The 20,229-nt window shown below is 39.3% G+C and overlaps 1 protein-coding gene across 24 annotated transcripts in view; it reads left to right on the top strand.

The window, feature by feature from the left end:
- The window catches only part of AFDN (afadin, adherens junction formation factor), a 119,597-nt gene extending 101,110 nt beyond the window's left edge, over nt 1-18,487 (top strand). For 6 of the 24 annotated variants that reach the window (XM_032102409.1, XM_032102415.1, XM_032102408.1 and 3 more), the window contains 6 exons: nt 1,067-2,089; nt 3,907-3,942; nt 8,475-8,609; nt 10,769-11,288; nt 15,550-15,628; nt 16,332-18,487. In XM_032102409.1, coding sequence (XP_031958300.1) covers nt 1,067-2,089; nt 3,907-3,942; nt 8,475-8,609; nt 10,769-11,288; nt 15,550-15,628; nt 16,332-16,476 — 1,938 coding nt within the window. In that variant the 3' untranslated portion in view covers nt 16,477-18,487. Of the gene's footprint in view, nt 1-1,066; nt 2,090-3,906; nt 3,943-8,474; nt 8,610-10,768; nt 11,289-15,549; nt 15,629-16,331 lie in introns of those variants that run through there. The other 18 variants (XM_032102423.1, XM_032102427.1, XM_032102431.1 and 15 more) reach the window with 12 other exon arrangements.
- Nucleotides 18,488-20,229: the final 1,742 nt, after the last annotated feature.

Genomic DNA, 20,229 nt, shown 5'->3' with positions numbered 1-20,229 from the left:
CGGCTAAAATGTGTGTCTTCTGTTCTGAAGGCATTAGCAAACTGTTGGGCTAGGTGCATCTTTACAGCAAATTTAACACAAATAACTGTGTGTTCAGCTCTGTTGGACTAATAGAGCATAAAAAATACACTTGTTCTTCTCAAAGAAGGCATTCTTTAGAGGTCATGGTTAAGGTCATTGATGGAGGAAAATAAAAGGAGTTTGCTTTGTTAGTCGTCTCTCAGTTGTTGATAATTGGTGCATTATGTGTTCAGTGCTTAGCAGTTCCTAACATTCAAAGTATGAATATTTGCTTCAAGAAAATCATTAATAGATTTAATAATCCTGGTTTATGGTCCAGTGTTCCTTTTCAGGTCGTTGCTCAGTGCGATAAGACCCTGGGGTTGTATAGAAAAAGATTTGGTGTTTGATGCACTAAAGTGACAAAAATCTCAGACCATTATACTCATGCTCCAGGAGCAGGTAGAATTAGACTGCCTGCCTGGATTCTCTACCCTGAATGGCATTAGCAATGGGAGCTTCCTCTGGGGCATCTTGCCTGTTAATATGGAGGAGGGTGGGCAGAGGTGCTCTTTTCTCTGTGTCTCTCTGTCTCTCTCTCTCTCTCTCTGCAGCCTTTCTGTTTGCTTTCCCATTAGGAAAGATGTTCAGTGAAGCCAGTTGAAGCTCAGTCAGTAATGGCAGAGCTGGTATGACTGAGCCTCTGCTCAGAGCTGCCAGGACTCTCATACTCACGTGGGGGGAGGGGGTGCCAGAGACAGTCCTGAGAAACTCTGTGAGCTGGGGAGGTTTTCAGCTTAAACTCTGTTTTGCATTCATTCTTCCTCCCAGTCCAGTTACCAGGCAGTTCCCAAGAGCTTGCTAAGTCTTTCATCACTTGAATGAGTTAAGATGACTGAGAAGAGTATTTTATTTTTGGTTTTGGAAAACCTACTGGGCATGAAAATGCTGAAACTCGTTAAAAGTAATTACCTTCAGTAATAAGAAAGTGTTTTGTAAGCCATTTTCAAATCTGTTTTAATGTAGATGGACTCTAATACACATGCCTTGTTTAATTTTTTTTCAGCGTGTAGCTCGTTCCCAGGAAGAGCTCAGAGATAAAGTTTTCCAGCCAGAGAGGAGTCGTTTGGAAGTTGTTATACGGAAGGATGTGGAGTACATCGATCGGAAGTCGGACAGCGATCAGTGGATGAATTCATCTGTGGATTCTAGCACATCTAGCCAGGAACACCTGAACCATTCCTCCAAACCAGTCTCGCCTGGTTCTTGTTTAACTAAAAGTGGACCTGGCCGTTGGAAAACTCCAGCCACTAGCCAGCCGACTCCAGTGGCCATTTCCCAGCCCATCAGAACAGATCTTCCCCCTCCACCACCACCTCCTCCAGTGCATTATGCTGCTGAATTTGATGAACTACAAATGGATTTGCCTCTGCCTCCCCCTCCTCCTCCAAATCAGATAGGAGCACAAGCATCCTCCCAGGTAGCTGCTGCTGAGCGTAAAAAAAGAGAAGAGCATCAGAGGTGGTATGAAAAGGAAAAGGCACGTTTGGAAGAAGAACGAGAAAGGAAACGTCGTGAGCAGGAGAGAAAACTGGGTCAAATGCGTTCTCAGCCACTAATTCCTGCTCAGCCTGTGGTTCCTCCTGTCTCCCTTCAACAAGTGAAATCAGAAAAACCCTCAACTTTGCAGAGGTCTCAAGAAACAGTTATTCGAGAGCTGCAGCCCCAACAGCAGCCACGGACTATTGAGCGGAGAGATCTGCAGTACATTACTATCAGCAAGGAAGAACTGTCCTCTGGTGATAGCCTCTCTCCAGATCCTTGGAAACGGGATGCTAAGGAGAAATTGGAAAAGCAGCAACAGATGCACATTGTGGACATGCTGAGTAAAGAGATTCAGGAACTTCAGAACAAGCCTGATCGTACAGCGGAAGACAATGACCGCCTCCGCAAACTCATGCTTGAGTGGCAGTTCCAAAAGCGACTGCAAGAATCAAAGCAGAAGGATGAAGATGACGATGAAGAGGAGGATGATGAGGTGGATACTATGCTCATCATGCAGCGACTGGAGGCAGAAAGAAGAGCAAGGGTAAAAGGGGATAATCTTTTCTAGAAAAAAAATATTGTAAATTTCTAGCTTGGTGGGGTTTCATGCTTTGAGTATGTTGATGTTCTCAGGTGGTAAAGGAGGATGACGCTTTCTTAAATGTCCTGAATTTTAAGATTAATAACTTAGAGTGGTTTCACCAGTTAAGTAATGTGTTACAAAAGTATCTAAGCTACCTTTTATAGCATACGATTTAGCAGTTGAATTTACTTTTCTGGTTTGGGGGAGAGAAAAGTTCCCTTTGGATAAAGTATTTTTGCCATGTACCTAGAGTATGGTTAGAAAGTAAAATATGGCAAAAATTTGCTTGCAGAAAGGTAAGAAAAAAATATTTGAAATTAAGAAAGTCTGTAGGAGAATCAGAAATAAAAACAGTGTGATTTCTCCCTCCCCTCCCCAGTGTATTTACCTTTAGAAGTTCTTATTTATAGTCTTGGGACATGAACACAGACACTGAATGCATACTGTTTCCAGGGAACAGTGAGCTGAACAGACACTCCAACTTGTTGGTCTGATTCAGCTGCTACCTCTGCCTTTACCATCACCTGAGTGCTGACCCCAGCAGTGGTGGGAGCATTGGTTGAGCCATGTGGTTTTGGGTGGTGTAACAGCTAATACACCCTGTCTAGGGCTCCACCTCATGTATGCCTGGATTTTTCATGGTGTCCAGTTTAATTAGCATCTGAGAAGGTTTGCTTACCTTAGATTCAGTTTTGTGAAAGCTCATAATATATGTAATAAGATAATGCAACTGAATAGTATGATGCAATTTTTAACCCCTCTGCTGGTGGCTGTTGTCTCCCAAGACTACTAAATCTACTGTTACTGAGAAAAAGTTTCTTTAGGAAAATCTGTTCTTTTCTGAATAACAGCATGGATTCCCAAGTTACATACCAATAGCTATGCTTTTCCAGGCTTAAAAGCTAGCTCTGTAATATGTTCAGTGTCTTCTGTGTGTTTGTCTTGAAAAGTTGACTTAATTCTGTGATAAGCAATGTTTAATTCCTGAGAAATGTTTGGACATGCTTGTTTCAACATTCAGAGATAGCTAGTGGCTTGAGTAGGATTTGAATTCAGGATTGTTTTGGCAGCTTCATTTCCTAAGTTACTCTCCTCATATTTGCTGCAGTCTGCATTGCTTTCCTTTTTTTCTTGTGCCTAACTTTATTACTGTGTAAAACAATAGATACCTCAAACTTGGAAACTGAAGAAAGGGAAAGCTAAGTATATTTGGCAAACAGGTTGCCCTAAAGTCCAGCATTGCTAACAGGCAATATGTGGCACGTAGACAGTTACCTATGGGCATAAAAAATTCATGTAGAACTGCCATTTTAACAAACATCTTTAAAATTTTACTGTAGCAAGGCTAAGAAAGCCATGTGTCATTAAAAAAAAGCCAGTTGTATTGCATAACAGTATTAGTCTTCTCTGCAAGTGCTGGCTTTAAAACACTATTTGTGCATAAAGTTCTTCCAGCTTTTTGGAACATTTTGAAACTAAAAAATAACACTTGTCTTGAACTGAATTCATGTGTGCATTTTGGTTACATTTCACTTTTAGAGATGCAGTTAAGTAGCGTCTCTGCAGAACTACTGAGGTGTTGAATGAGTCAATACTGATAAAAATTTTGGATTATTTGTTTTCATTTCTGTATTTCAGGTTTATATCCATTCAGTTCCTTGTTCTAAAGCAGCCAACTAAACAAATAAAAGAAAATGCTTTTGAAATAGCGCAAGTCTAACCTATCTTTATTTACACTGTGCATCTTTCTTTTTTTTCCCCTTTCTTACTACCTGCAGCAGACTGCTGTGCCAGCAATCTCTGTTCTAGATTTGGTATGTTTGTTTCTTTCTCTTCAATATCTCTTTCCCATTTCCTTATTAATAACAACCCTATGCGCTTTGGATGATGATTTGGTATCTTTGGGTGTTCAAAGATCATTACGATACAGTAAGCAGTAAGTTAACTGCAAGCATGCATTTGAATGTTTTCAGATGTGGTGATTCCTTTCCCTGTGTTTCCTTCCTCTTAGATGTTGTGTTCTGCTTGCAGTCTTGATTTGTTTGTTGCAGCAGTGGTCTAATATAAAACTATGTATCTGCTGTTTTGTGCAGTTTTGTTTGTAAAATCTTACTAATAACTTGGAATGAACAGGCTGTGAGGTAAGATTCCTTCCTTTCCCTTTCCCACCCGTGCAGGTTTTAGAAGAGCTCTAAGAGCACTGTTCTTTTCCAGTTTGAAGTGAAGTTGTACTGAGAGCCTAATAATACAGCATACTTTTTCAGCGAATACTGAAAAATACTTACCCTGTTGTTTGCAGGTGTTATATGTGTTATCTTTTTTCATTAACATAAAAATGGATTGTAAATTCAGAAATTACTTCTGAACTGATATTTCCAAATTGGTTGCATAAACATGCCATCATTAACGTACAATATAATTTCGGTTTCAATTGGTTAATACTATTCTGTTGCGTCTAAAACATGACAGGCTTTCAAACCGGAGCAGTAATTGCTATGACTCCAGCTAATTCTGTATGTTATTGCACTCATTGGACATGGGGACATGGAAAAGGAGTTTTGTAGTCTTCTAGAGCAGAAATACATCCCCTTCAAAGTCATTTTGTGTATAATCAGTGTACCAGTTTGAAAGACAGGTGATGCTTGCAAGTCCTGTTAGTAAAATTTAATTTGTGCTGTATGAAAAAACTGTCAGTGTTTTGGTTCAAAATACGGGTTTGGATATTCAGCACTGCCTTATGAAAAAAAAAAAAATCACCTTTTAAAATGCATACTTCAAGTAACTTATAAAATCTAAGGTGTTCAATTTTGTATCTGTGTGTTATGTGAGCATTAAGCAGTTTACAGCAGTGGAACAGGTGAAGCATTTCTCCTTTCTGAGTTAATGGACAAACCAGGAGTCATGGAGTTTTCAGACTTAGTATCTTATCAATATTTTCTTATTACTATGCCTATATTTTTTTGCTCAAACCTTGATCCCTGGAGCTGCAGCTAGATAGATAAAGTACTTTTCCAAGCAGACTGCAAGCACCTGGACCTTTCTGCGACAGGAGGTTGGTGAAGACAGACGGTATCATCAGCTTGAAAAATGGATTAGACAAATGCATAGACATCACACCTGCAAGCAGCTACTCAGAGGATTACACAGGGCTGTACCAGCTGATGTCTCTAGTAGTGAGCTAAATGCTGGGGGAATACTAGAAGAAAAGGCCAGGCTCATGTGCAGCTCTTCTTGCCATGGTCAGAGACAGCAGAATACTGGGCTAGTTGGATGCATGGCCTAAATCAGTTGATGATTTATGATGTTTATAAATTTAGGTTTAAAAAAAGACAGCAAGCTAATTCTGAAATAGTTGAACACTACACCCAGCAAATACTGCTTTTTCATAATGTCATCATTTTCATACCATTCACATGACTTTCCAGACATAAACTCATCTAAACAATGCCACTTCATATACCCAAGTAATTGCTACTTTGTTTCTTAAAAAAAATCCCCGAAACCACACAACAGAACTTTCTCATGTTTGATGCTTTTTTTGTATGTCTAGGGTGAGCATTGGTGACAGCTGTTCTGCTAATTACAAGGCTGAAGGAAGATGAAGAACAGTTAATGCATGAATTGTCAGCTTAGCTACTGTTAGTTTTTTTAATTCCCCAGGCCACTATGAGATCTGACCCAGCTTTTTAGCTGTCATTAAATAAATAGGTATAAATTTAAAGTTCTCCTGGAACATCTTTTAGAGTGTTCTAAGCAGTGCTTGGAGAAATGAACTTTGAATCTGAGACTTCCTGGATGCTTGCCAGTCCTGTGAATATCTTAACATTCCTGACAGGATCAACCCACTGGCCCCTTTACAAGGAGCAATAGCCTGGAAGAAAGGTGGGCTTCTTTGCCCTGCTAGGTGTAGAAGTGCTGCGAGTATATGTTGGCAATACGGAGGCAAAGTTGCCTGGCTGAGCAAACAGTTGGCACTTTGCAACAGAGCTGGGTCAAAGCAGGGGAAAAGAATTGGTGCTTTGTGCTCAGCTGTTTTGCTCAGTTACAGCTGGGAGAATGCTCTTCTCCATCACTCTGGCTGTACAAATTAGTTGTTCTTCCCTGTTACAATATAAACACGCAGTTTTGGAGGAGATGTGGAAGTAGAGTAAATCGGGTGAAAACGTGACTTCTAAACAAGAGAAAAACTGATTGGGATAGAGAAGCATCCGATCAAAATACTTAACCTGGGGATTTTATAGGCCTCTTACTAGAAATGGGACACAAAGCTGATTTTCCTTTGCATCTCGAAAATTTGGGATGAAGTTAGAATTGGGTACTGTTGTACACACAGAATTACAGACACAAATGCCTGCCAAGTGCTCTGGCATGCCTCATCATTCCACAGCTTCCTGCCTTGGTCTGGGAATGCCCTGAAGGAGAAACTAGTTACTGATCATAAAGAAATGAAATGGAATCTCTTAATAGTTGCTGTATTCTCACTTCTGCCTTCCATATAATTTTTAGCCATTTTCCTATAGGTATTATTTTTACAGTAGCCTCTGACCTGGATACAGTTGTCTTTGCAATTCTTCCGATTCAGATGCTAACAACAGTTCCTGGGTGGGCAGCTTGGTCACTTTTGCCTTCTTTAGTTAAGGTCAGAAGACAACTAAACAAACCAGTCCTACTTTCTCTTTGATTTAGTTGGAAATTCTTTCTTGTTTAAATGCTTTTGAATAAGAATATTTGCTACTAAGCAGTAAAGCATCCATGCCATAACCTGGGAGCAGTAACTGCCATGTTCAGGGTGTTTTTCTAAATGTAGTTGAGACAGGAATTTTCCTGTATTTTCTCACCATTCAGTTTTTTCTTCCTTTTTTTCTTCCTTTTTTTTTTTTTTTTTGTTAAGAGGAAATGACTTCTCTTGTATAAACTTTTGTGAATTACTAGCTGTCTTTCCTTTTGACAGCAATATTATCTCCTTTGCTAAAATAATGTCTTTCTAATAACTAAGACAAGAAATCTTAATCCAAGCAGGGAGTTGGTTAACTACCCTGTTCCCTGCTCTATAGTGCAAACTGAGCTTGATCTTTGTCATTTTCAGTTGGAATGACAAAGTTTTAGCCCTAAATTTGGGGAATTTACTCAGAGATGCTACTCTAGAGGTAGCATCCTCTAGAATACATTCACCAAATTTGTGCCTAAATTAAATGAATTAATTTTGTTCTTTAGCTTTCATGCTCAAAAATAAACAGTGGGGGGAAGTAATTGTAAGAAAATCAGCCAAAAATGTTTAGACTTTTTTTAATTAATTAATTGGGGAAGAAGATACTGACATGAAGCTTGTCCTTACAAAGTCTATTAAGACTTAATTTCTCTTTCTCTCTTGTACTGCTTTGTGTCTTAAGGGTCTTTTTCTGTAAGTGAAATTGGATTGTAAAATCAAATCCAGTAGAAAAGTATCCCTGTTTCGTGCAGTTGATAGCAAGATCAAGTAATTTACTGATTTATACCAATAAGGATAAAAAACAATTGTGTGGAGGGAAAAAAATTGCTTTAAAACATATGCTACTGTAAGAAATAACACAGCATGTAGTCCAGTTAATTCCTACTTCGATTATTGTGCCAGTGAATATTCCTGTCCATCAGGGGCTTATATACAGTTAGCTTTAAAGAATCATGCAGAGTTTGGATTGTGCTCTACTATCATACACATATATAAACCAGTACTGTTTGTTGGACGTGAGTTGTTCTTGTGAGCTGTTTAATCCCAGTAGTCAAAAGTTTTCTTTCCTTCACTCTCTGTTATTTCCAAAACACATCTGCTGCAGATACAGTGGGAGACTTTCTTTATCTCCTGAGACTATTTGCAGACTTGCTGAATGAGCCTGTTACTTTAAATGGATTGACCCTTTGACTAATGAGTCATGATTTTCCGGTGCTTAAATTCTAATCCAGAATGAACAAAAACAATTGACTGCTGGAGCTGTGGACTCTTGGTTCCAAGTATTTAATTTCACTTTACTGTACCTATGAGACTATGGGTGTTGAAGCTCTTTGGAACGTGAGTCACCTCAGTCTTCTGCTAAGGGTTCAGATATGACTGCTAAAAATGTCTCCCTGTGTACTTTGTGCTTTCATGTACGTAGTTCTGTGCGCCTCTCTTTTGCTTTTTTTTTCCCCTTCGGGATTTGAGGCAAGCCAGTGTAACAAAGCTTACTCTTAATGGCTGGAAATTATAGTGATGTATCTGTAGCATAGCATTTTCTACTGAATGAATTATTTTTAGATGCCAGTATTTGGTTACATTTTTCTGACTCATCTTGCCCATATGAGTGACCAGTTAAAATTGTGTCTCTGTTAGTTACAGGATGAAGAACGCAGACGGCAGCAACAATTGGAAGAAATGCGGAAGCGAGAAGCAGAAGACAGGGCCAGGCAGGAAGAAGAGCGCCGACAGCAAGAGGAGGAGCGGACCAGGAGAGAGGCTGAAGAAAAGGTTGTGGTCTTCTGAGTGCCACAGGGGTTCTTGCAGGCCTTTCCTCTTCAGCCTGGCCACTATGAGCTCAGTGTTGGGTCAGCAGGGTTTAAACACAGTAGCTCTGGTGATAAGGGTCATGGGCCAAGGCTTCAGTTTGTTCCATCTGAACCAACAAGTAATTAAACACACAGCCCGTTCCTGCTGGCTGGAGTTGACTGGTATTGCAGAAATAGTACTGTGGGCTTACTGGCTGAAGGTTTTTATCAGTGGCAAGGCTTTACCTTCAGAGCCTTTCTGAAAATTACGGAAGAAATCAGTTACTTCCTGTTTCCCTTCAGCTCCCAACATAACTTGCATACCCTCTTTATTATCATGGCTCAGTTAGTGGTGTTGGGTTTTCCTATGTCCCAGAGATGGCACTTGTATATTTCTGTAGTATTTTTTAATACAGATACAGAGAGAAGTATGAAATACAGCAAAGTAGTGATGAATATTCCATGTTGGTTTTTATGTTCGGACTGTGGGAAGGAAATAGTTTCTAGAAAGCGAGTAGATAATTTCAGCAGATAAGTGTGCAGTCAAATTATAAAAATTCAGGGTGGAAAGTTCCTTCAAAACATTATACGTGAATTTGAGAAGCTTTACTGATAATACTAGAAGATAAAGCAACTTATTTGACTCAGCATTTTTCTTAAGACCTTTTTGTTCCTAGAGAAATTAGTTACTTTTGTTTAGTTTGCCCGTTAGTAACACTGGCTTCAGAAAGAAGAAAGAAGGCTAGCTTCTAAAGTTGTTCATCTTGGAAGGTTGAGCAAATACATTTAAAAAAACCCCAAACTGTAAATACAATCACTGTGTTCATTTATTTTTGTTAGATTGTTTTCAAGCTTAGTTAAATTGTTTCCCATAAACAGTATGAGTTGGTGAGTGGAAGAGGTGGTAGTAAGAGAGAAGTGAGGAAGACGTATCTGCAGTGAGGAAAGTATTTAAAAATATACTGTGTGGAGCTTAAAAAAAAAGGGAACCAAGAGAAAACAACCATGGTTTTCTTAACTTCTGACAATGATGCGGCCAAATGACATTTGGATCATACACTTGAAAGTGTTTTTTCACTGGCAGATGTTGACTGAGATACTTTTACCAACTCAGTACCATCAGTAAAATGGTTTTAGAGAGTAGTACAAGGAGACGAGTTTCACATCTTTGCTGTAGATGAACAAGATTAGATTTATTTATTATTTTTTTCAGGATAACTGATTCAGTGTTGGACAGATAAGCAGATAAAGTGGATTTTTTTTAAACATGTGGATTAAAACCAGAAATGATGGTTGTTTAGAATGCCATGTATTCCCAGCAGCAGTTATACTATGCTTATACCCAAAGGGTTTTGTAACGTACCTACAGTTCCCAAGCACACCTTCTCTTTTGTTATCAAACTACTCAATAAACCCTTGTATTAATTTACAATGTGTCTGAGACAAGAGCTGAACAGAATTAAATGCTGTTTAGTTTAAAAACAGAACAGTCTTTTAAAGTGGAAAAATACATAGAAGATATTTCATGACTTTTTAAATGGTCATTAACCTCATATAAATATCATTAGTATAGTTTCTCTTTTAAATGCTTTTTAACAGCATTTATTTGATGTCTCTTTTGGAAGACTTCTTTGTAAACGATTTTTGTATGAAAATAGTTTTCCTGTTGTTTATACTAGAAACTTTGTCAACAGTCATCTGTTCCAAGGCTCTGTTGACTAATTTACATTGTATAAGCATGAAACAAAATTACAAAGTTCCTTTTTTAAGGTGGTAGTTAATTTTAGTTATTCTCCTCTCCCACAGATTCTTTACAGCTTTAGTAAATCTGCCCCTTATTAACTGTAGTTACATTTTGGGTAATAAATGTTGGAATGCCCTTAGTTTACACAGGCAGTTGCCTTAGTGACCACAGGCAGTGGTAAATCTGTAAATAACAGCTACATTGTTATTGGATGGCTGCTGCTTTTCTGCATAGTAGTAAATGATTCTTTGTATGAGTCCATATAGATGCTCTGCTTACTGCCAGAAAAGGAGACAAAAAAGATTTATGGAAGATGTTTGTAGCTCAGTGGTGGAAAGCTTAAATCTCATAGATTGAAATGTCTGACCGCTGTGTTTCTGTTTCCTCTGGGCTTTCAGAGGCGCCAGGAAGAGGAGTATTACAGTCGCTTAGAGGCTGAAAGGCGCAGGCAGCACGATGAAGCTGAACGAAGATTGCTGGAACCTGACGAGCCTGGTCTGTACAGACCTCCACTTCCACGGGAATATGAACTCCCATCCCCAACCCCTTCATCTAACGCTCCTCCTCCCCCACCTCAGCGAAACACCTCTTACCTCAAAACACAGGTCCTCTCCCCTGACACGATTTATACTGCCAAGTTTGTTGCATACAATGATGATGATGATGAGGAGGAGGAGGATTCCAATCTAGCAGGTCAGGATAAGTACTCCAGCACAAGAAAATCTTATGGTGACTTTCCTCCTGCCACCCTTAAGCCACAGCAGCCCTCCCGCCAGCCTCGCCCAGTTTCAGATGGCATCTTTCTTTCCAACTCATTCCAGTCATCTCCTGTCAATGCCAACAGTACTACTGTCAAAAAAAGCCAGCCCCTACCCCCGTCAAACAAACCAAGTTTCATCCATGCCAGCAGCTCTAAAGGTAGAAACAATGAAATCAGTCATCTCTACAAAACTATCCTCATATTTTCAACTCCAGTGCTCTAGATTGAATCACTTATTTTGTGATTTCCCCCTCCCTTAATTACTGTTTTCACTCTGGTGATCTAACTTAAATTCTGATATTAATATGAATCCTTCAATTTTTAATTATTTTGATCTCTCAAATTTTCTTGCTCTTTACCCAAACTTTTCAAAAGAAAAATTCCGTCTTTCACGTACGAATCAGAAATTATTTTAACTGCTACTCAATCAATTCGAAGTACTGTTGGTTTTGGCTTTCACTCTGTATCTTTAAGTGATTTGTTTTGTATGATTGATCGCTGTTTACTCAGGGCATCTGGAAGTGCACCTTTCTTGAACACAGGAAACCTCTCCTAATGGGTTCATGGACAGAACTTATCTTCTGCTTTGGTTACTGGTACCAGGGTCCTCTCTCTCTTAATAGTGTGTGCAAATGGCTTTAAAAATTACATTTGTAGATGTAGTTCTTAAATACACAAGCACCAAGAGAAATATAGGTCTTGCAGCTAGTTTCATGTATTAGGCACCATTCCTGAAGTTCTGGTTTGTACAGTGCAGTTTCCTTGCAGAGAGACATAAATCTAAATTTCATCTTGGCACTGCTTGCTTTGCCCCTTCCCTTCCCTTCCCTTCCCTTCCCTTCCCTTCCCTTCCCTTCCCTTCCCTTCCCTTCCCTTCCCTTCCCTTCCCTTCCCTTCCCTTCCCTTCCCTTCCCTTCCCTTCCCTTCCCTTCCCTTCCCTTCCCTTCCCTTCCCTTCCCTTCCCTTCCCTTCCCTTCCCTTCCCTTCCCTTCCCTTCCCTTCCCTTCCCTTCCCTTCCCTTCCCTTCCCTTCCCTTCCCTTCCCTTCCCTTCCCTTCCCTTCCCTTCCCTTCCCTTCCCTTCCCTTCCCTTCCCTTCCCTTCCCTTCCCTTCCCTTCCCTTCCCTTCCCTTCCCTTCCCTTCCCTTCCTCTGTGTTTCTTTGACTCCTCATCTTGTTGTGCAACTCCATCTGGCCAACCATAATGGAGTTTAATTTCAGTTAGAGCTCTAGCTGCCAGTAACTTCAGCACCATATTTTACTTGCAGAGTACTAGTTGAGCTATATTCCTGAATTCAAAGCCAATTCAATCTAAAGTTTTGGGATTTTTAAAAATTGCTGCTGTATAGGAGAGATCTTGTATACTTGACTCTTTGAGTATGTCTCACTCTGATAAGTTTGCTCTTTATTCATATAATACTTCGTCTTTAAACAGTGGCATCTGCTGGTACTTCTACATTTGTTTTATTCTTTTGAAGGAAATTGTGGCCATTACATTCTCCTAGTTTATTCTTTTTGCTTATGCTGGAGGTTAGTAAGTGCTTGACAACCAACTCCAGGTGATCAAATCATCCTTCTAAAATGAAAAGGGTAGCAAGTCACCTGAGATCCCAAGGGAAAGTGTTTATGCTGGCTTCTAGCTGAATGGCTAACATGTTTGCTGGATTCAAGTCTCAGTGGCACAGGTGGAATCCTACAATATGTTATATCCCTCATCACTTTCTTGGCCACGTAACAAATTAGGAAAATCGCTCACTTGCTTTATTCAGCAGTGTGCCCTCAGCATAGGGAGGATATGAGCCTCCAAAGGTTCCATCTATTACAAGCACTTCTAATCCAGCTGCAGTAGTATATGAATCTGACTTAGGACATATATGAGGCCGCTGAGCTTCTTGTCCACATCCTTTTCAGTTGAGGCTCAAGTAGTCATTTTCCAGCAAGGCATCCTTTCCTTTGCAGGGCAAATTAGCTTCTGCTACAGTTGGACTGCTTCCGGTGCTGAAGAGAAGCTCTGCACAGTATTGCATAGCTTTTAATACTGCTGAAGGGACAGTTTAGCTGAATTACAATTACTGTCCCACTGGTGCAGCTGATGATTAGTAGTTGCACTGTTTGGGGTCAGCACAACACCCAAGTTACATAAAAAAAGTATCCACACTGATTATCGTGTGAAGGTGGGGGAAGCCTGGTCATTTACGCTGGTGTTGCCTGTGAGAATCTCAGGATGTAGTAGTCTCTGTGGTAATAGCCTCTCTCTGCAAGCCCATCTGTCTGGCTCTGTAATAGCTTCTGAATCTTAAAGGAAGATGAGGGAAGGTTTTAGCTTTTCAGTGTGTTTTCATTCGACTGCAGTATAAGCAGACATTCGGGATGCTACCTCCTCTGTGCTACCATTATGCCTATCCACCGTGCACATGAAGCCACTGATAAACCCACAGCCAGTTTTCTATCAGAAGGACTTCAGCATTTGAACACTGAATATCTCAAAGAACTAAGAATATTCTGAAATGGCAGGCTTTGACATGAAGCTTTGGTACTGTATGACTGTACTGAATTTTTTCTTTCAAAGCACTTTCTTTTTCTAGAAATTCTTATTGAAACTAACTGTAATAAAGAGTAAAATGTGCCTTCCATCACAGCACGTAGGCTTCCAAAAGCCCTTGCTTTCCTTCCTTATTTGGCACTTTGAAGGCTGTACATGTAATGAATTAAGCAACCCTAGAGCCATCAGTCACTAGTTGTCACCACCACTCTCCCTTGCCTCCCATCATCCAAAACCCAGAATGCCATTTCATATATAATTGCATTTCTAATCCTGCTTTCTGTTAATTTTAATTGAAAAATTAATCTCAGGAAAGTGAAACGTTCAGTGGTATTGTGTGTGCACATTTGTTTTTCCTGGAAAACAATCAAAAGGACAATTTACAAAGATTTGGTCAGGGTTTTGGTAACAATTAAGGAATATTGTAGTATGATGTTTCGCCTTTAATAGCCTAATTCATAAACCATACAACTAATTCTGAATACTCTTATTTCATAATTTTTAAAATAGCTATGAGAACAGGTTAACTTCACTTGATTGCTCAAGCTTCTATGAAGACTGCCTGCGTAACGTACAAAGCCGTTTGCACAAAATGCAGAATTCACTGTGCAGTTTGACCATCTCCCATCTCGCTGACTCTGTTACATTCCTGTCCTTTACAGCTCTTTCCTGTTCTGAGTGTTAACTCTAGTAAACCACGCTTCTGCAAATTTTGCTCTCGTGCCTTCTTCCACTGGGTCTCTTAAGACCATTGGGTCTGTCAGCTCACTAAAGAAAAAGTCAACACCCAAATGAAAACCACTATCCTAATGCAAATGAAACTATGAACCGCAGCTTGTGCATCCAGCCTTTTCAAACTAGGGAAGGCAGGAAATGTAAGACTCACAACTGAGAAGAAAAAAGTCTTCATATGCCTGGCATACCTAGCATGATTTGGTTTGCTGCAAATTCTTGGTGTAAAAAATCTGGCCTACAACACATGAGCTAAATTGGCTTTTGTGTTCCAGCCTCATTTGTGTATTACAGAATATTTCTGAGAAGTTAGATGTACCAGTGGAAGAAGCAAACATCTCCTTTTGTACCAAAGAAGGTTCACAAGACATAACATGTACGATATTGAGACCAGAACTGACTGAAGACAAATCTGAGTAGTGTGCTGACACTTCTTTTTACTCTTTTCCTGATAGTTAATAAGAGAATATGGTCTTAAATATAAATTAAATTATTAAACTTCTGATTGGAAATAAAAGGTTGTGTCTTGTGGCCTTTAGAAAGAATTAATATAACGTGTAAAACCTGTGTGTTGTATCAGCTTAAAGGTGCAGTGCTGCAAGAGTTGCTTGAAATTTAAATATAGGGACGGGAGGAAAGGGGCATCTTCTGAGTGATACAGTTTGCTTACTCAGACTTAACAGAGACTAAAATTCTAATTCTGCTGAATTGCAAAGATGTTATATACTAATCTTTGCTTACTTTTAGCCTCAGAGAGAGAGGCACTGCAGCTAACTTACTTTGTGTGGAGCTTGTCACAGGATAATGAAGAGTGTTGCTCTTTCTGTTCATCTCCTTGAACAGCTTCTAATGTCTGTCTTACAATAAGCCATAATAAGATAAAGACCATGATTTGGCATGTGCTGGATAATCTAAACAAAATGGGTTCTGACTCAAAATTCGGAACCAAAAAAATTAAGCTGTTTAAAGAGGGTTGTAATTAAATAGTACTGGGTTTAAATATTCTAGAGATCAGATGACCTCTAATTAATTATGATTCTTATTTGAGATTGTTTCTTGAAAGAAGCACTGCACCTTTTTTGGAGGACTACAGTACAAAACTTTTGTGTTGTAACTGCTGTCCTTAAACTTCTTTCTTTTGCATAAGGAATAAATTCATACACTGGATCTACAGGAGCAGCTGCTGGGGAAGTTTATCGGGATCCAAGAGACAAAAGATCTAAAAGGTGATATACAGGAGTCCATTAACTTTTATACAACTGATTGGCTAACTTCTGCAGTATTTTCTGTTGTCATCGTTGTATCTCTGGGGGCTGCTCAAGAGTTCTGCAGTTGGCTCTGTTATGGGTTACTATAAAACACAACTAAGTTCTCTCCACAAGTCCTTAGATGATCTGAAGCACTGCTAAACAGCAACAAATTTTGGCACTACAACTAAGTAAACCAAATGATTACTGTAAATGAAAAACTTCAGCTGGTTTAGGTGTATTTATAAATCTGAACAGGACCTCTCCAGTGGGATTCTTACCAAACTTGTAATAAGCATAAATAATACAGGCTGTATATATGTCTCACACAGTGCTTTTTCTTAGAAATGTGCCACCACAGAAAAGCTTGCTAGTTTAGCCAAAGCAGTAATGCTGTGCTAATACAGAGAGAGCCTTACTTTATACCTGCCATTCATGTTGAAAATTGGCCAGCCTTTCCATTTATTTTGACGTGCAATAAATGGTCAAGTTATAAATTTCTCTTAAGTGATAGCACAATGTCAGAGTTAAAGGTATGTGTGAGGAACAAAACCTTTCAGAACAGAAACAAAGACTCCTTTGCTGTAGTCAAAGAAGCTGTCATTACATGTCATCAAGAATTATTATGTTTAAGGATCTTATAGATGAGAATTATAAAAAATACTTTTTGTTTCCTTTCCAGTCAAGATGCAGATTTACCTGGAGCACCAGAAAACTTGACGTTCAGGGAACGCCAGCGACTTTTTTCACAGGGTCAGGATGTATCCAATAAAGTAAAAGCTTCTAGGAAACTAATGGAACTGGAAAATGAGTTGAACACAAAATAAGATTAAAGCACCTTATGAGATGTAACGGATGATTTCCAAATTGAGGGATTGAGATTGGGGGCACACTACTAAGTATGAACAGAAAATGAATGTTTTCTGAAAGGACTGACTTTGATTCCTCTATATCTAAGACTGTTAATTAAGACTTAGAGATGTTGCAATAGCAAGAAAACTGATGACTTTGCCAGGAGCTTGTGGTTTATACAATGAAAGCACTGTAAGATTTTAAAGATATGAATCACGTGAAGGTAACTTTTTTCTGTTTTGGGGGTTAAGTTCTTTTGCACCAGACCAAGTAGCACTTGTCAAAGATAAGTTCTGTTTCCTGGTGTTTTACAGACACACTTTTGTTTTAGCTGCTGAGCAGAGAGAGTGAGAATAGCTTGAACTGCCTAAACTAAACTGCACTAGCAATTAGTATTTTAGGTTGTTTGACAAGAAGCCAATGTCTGGGCCACCTTAAATAAGATTTCATATGCAAGTTTTACATACTGAATGGTGTTCATAGAAGGATCAGCATATCAATACAGATCTTACCATTACTCAGTACTGGCATAACACACATTCTCTAGATAGAATCTTGGAATAAAAATGTTTCTATTCCTATGTACTTGTTGGGTCTAAAATGGATGCCTAAGATTTTACCTGTAGTTATGCAAAAGTCTATGTTGATGCATCCCCACTATATGTGCTTCAGACTTTGAAAAATGTGAAAAACCTTTGGATAACTGTTTCATTAAAAATTACATAAGCAATAGACAGTAGGCTACACTTAGTGGCCCTTCATCAGCTAGGACCAAAATGTTAGTAGTGTGTTAAAGGCAAGGATTCCAGTTACGAGGTGAGCAGAACAGATGGGTATGTTTTCTGAGAAATTGGGCAATTAGGCATGGAACAGTATTGATAAGTCTGTTATTACCAGTTCAGCAATAGATTATTTTTTTTCTATGGAGATATGAATTGGCATTAGAGAAGAAGACTGAAGTGTAAAGCATCAAATACAATGCTGCAGTCTGGAAGTGGGAATGTTTGTAAGGTCATTAACAGGGCTGGTGTGCTGGCAAGGAACCATCTCTGCTCACACTGAGAAGCAGTTGCTAGCAAGCTCTTCTTCAGTCTAGCTGGCTTTACTGACATCCTGTTACTGTTGTACTGAAAGCCTTTTTGGCAGTTCAAGCTATTTTTTCACACTGTTATAGCCTTATTTAATTTTAAATTGTTAATCTTTTTCCTCCCACTATTTCTTCAGCTATGCTTATGTGGCTGATGATGTTGGGAATAAGGACCTCATCAGAATCTTTCTCATTGTGTGATGTTAAGACAATATATATTGCGATTCCAAACAAATTTTCTATTTGACAAAGCCCTTTACTGGCTTTAGATGATTTTTTTTCCTGTATCATATTGTTCTCTTATAAATATATATTTAGGGATTTGTGCACACTTCCAAATACAAAGGGGTAGACTTTCACTGCCTTAGGAAAGAAATCACTTTTAATAAGAGTTGTATGATAAATAAATGCAAGTTAATGAAAATTGGAGTGTAAATATTTTTTACGTATTTCAGGTTTCTTATTTGAAAGTGTGCTTTTACCGTTTCACCTGTTAAATATGAAGTAGAAGATTAAACTGGTTCAAAGTGTTAATGAAGGATCTGCATGCTTGCTATGTCTGTTCATCAGGAAAAGCAAGCCTCTCCCAATTTATCTTGAGAACACTAGCAGCCTTACAGTGACAAATTTTTCTTGAGGAAAAAAACTTATGCTGTGGCTGAATTACTGTTGCTGCTAGACTCTGAAAAAGGCTTAGCAAAAAAAATACCTATAACCTTCAGTTGAGTGGATTTGGCCGCTATTGGGCATTCGGGTCAAGTGTGAATATGTGTAAAAGTGCTTTTCATATTTGTCTGTGCATTATTTGAAAAACATCAGAACTGCTGTAGTTTCCCATTTCTACTGTATTTCACTTGCAACCTATTTTTAATAAAGTTTGTATTGTATTTAACTTTGCATTAAATGTTTTTTGTACTCTTATTTAATTCTGCATTCCTAACAACATCATCATAAACCAGAGGGGCTCTTAATATGTTTTGCCTTGCCTTCCCTCCTAAAATGTATTTACAAGCAAAGTCAGTGTATCTCCTAATAAGTGGATGAAAACCTCAAATTAATTTTACATGGAAAATCAACAAAGGAGGCTGACCTTCCCTAACCAGAGAGAATTTCTTAGCCTAATGTTGTTTAATACCTATAGTGCTGACTTGAAAGAAGCGATTTTTACAGCTTAACCAGCAACTTATGAAGTAGTAAACATCAGTGGGGTCGACTCTACAGACTAGTCATACTGTATTTGTATCTTTCTCAAGTGCAAAGTTGTTTTTCTAACAGCAAAGAGTAACCTAGAACATGGCATCTTTTGGAAAAGTAAATAGTATATGAAGAGTCTCCATTGGGAGTGCTGTGGTTTAATGGGAGTCAGTTCAAGCTCTGCTTGGGGAGGGAGCCAGGCCCCTGTGAAGTGCTGTGATGCCTTCTGCTGTAGCTGTACATATGCTGAAGATGGGGATTGAGAGCCACCTATAATCTCAAAAGAACTCAACTTTTAATTTTGAATGTAGAATGTCTAGCCTGGAATAAAATGGAAACAATCCATTCTTGTATGAGCCCCTCAGTCTAAACAAGAGAAAAGAGCCAGCACAAGCAAAAAGTGGTGTATTTGATGAGTCTGTAGTTACTGCAGCTGTGAACTCTGTCATAGAACGTTTTATTTCCAGACCAAAGTATTCCAGGGGGTTTGAGAGAGGAACTGTGTGTGATGTGCAGAAGTGGTAATGCATTTTCAGTGGGAGAAAGCTTTGGGCTACGCCTTCAGGTCAGGTTTGCTCAGTGAGCACACCCGTGCGATGCTGTTGGGCAGTGCAGCAGCTGCTTTGCTTTAGGGGCGTGAGCTGGCAGCCGGGGCAGCATAGTTCTTGGTGTTTCTACTGACACGGTGATAACTGTGAAGTTATAGTTACATATGCAGTCAGCTCTCTACAAAACTAATTATTTTAAACCTGTGTGTGGATAATTCGGGGGGTGGGGGGGGGAATGTAGGAGATTAGGGACAGGCGTTCGGAAGATATCGCGTTGTGCGGGACAGGTAGAACCCCTCCCCTCTACAGGTAATACCTGACCAGAAGGAAGTGACGCGGTAAACCCAGGTTATTTAACCCTATGTAACCCATGAATAAACGCCATTTGCCGTCCACCACATTGGTGCCTGTGAGCTGATGGCCCGAACAACCTGAGGTGGTCGTCGTACCGTTCCTGAACCAGGTCGCTACGCCTCCGAGAGGCAACACCTGTGTTAAATTCTCCCTTCTGCACCTATCATCCATATACACTGTTTTTCAACTCCTTTAGGTAGTCTGTACTACAATCTTGCTGCTTTTTGAGGAAAAGACAGGGAAATGGAAGATGTTGACAAAGTCCATAGTATGCATTCTGTTCCCTGAAATAATAAGCAATATATTTGATCATACAGATTGCTGTTTGTAAATCAAGCAGTGACTACACAAGTAGCAGAATAAAGAAGACTGTTCTTTACCTCCTAATTCAATTAGATAACACAAAACATACTGCTGGTAAAAAATGAGCTTCAGTAATAACAGTCTTAAAACACACTCAGTGACAATAAGGATTGGCTCTTCCTCCTGTTAATCAAAGGAAACTGCTCTCTTGGGGTCAGATACTGGTTGTGTGGCCCAGAAGG

Source organism: Corvus moneduloides, chromosome 3 (assembly GCF_009650955.1).
Source record: "Corvus moneduloides isolate bCorMon1 chromosome 3, bCorMon1.pri, whole genome shotgun sequence".
Lineage (NCBI taxonomy): Eukaryota > Metazoa > Chordata > Aves > Passeriformes > Corvidae > Corvus > Corvus moneduloides.
Note: the sequence above shows the minus strand (reverse complement) of the source record. Positions and strands in the feature narration are given on the sequence as shown.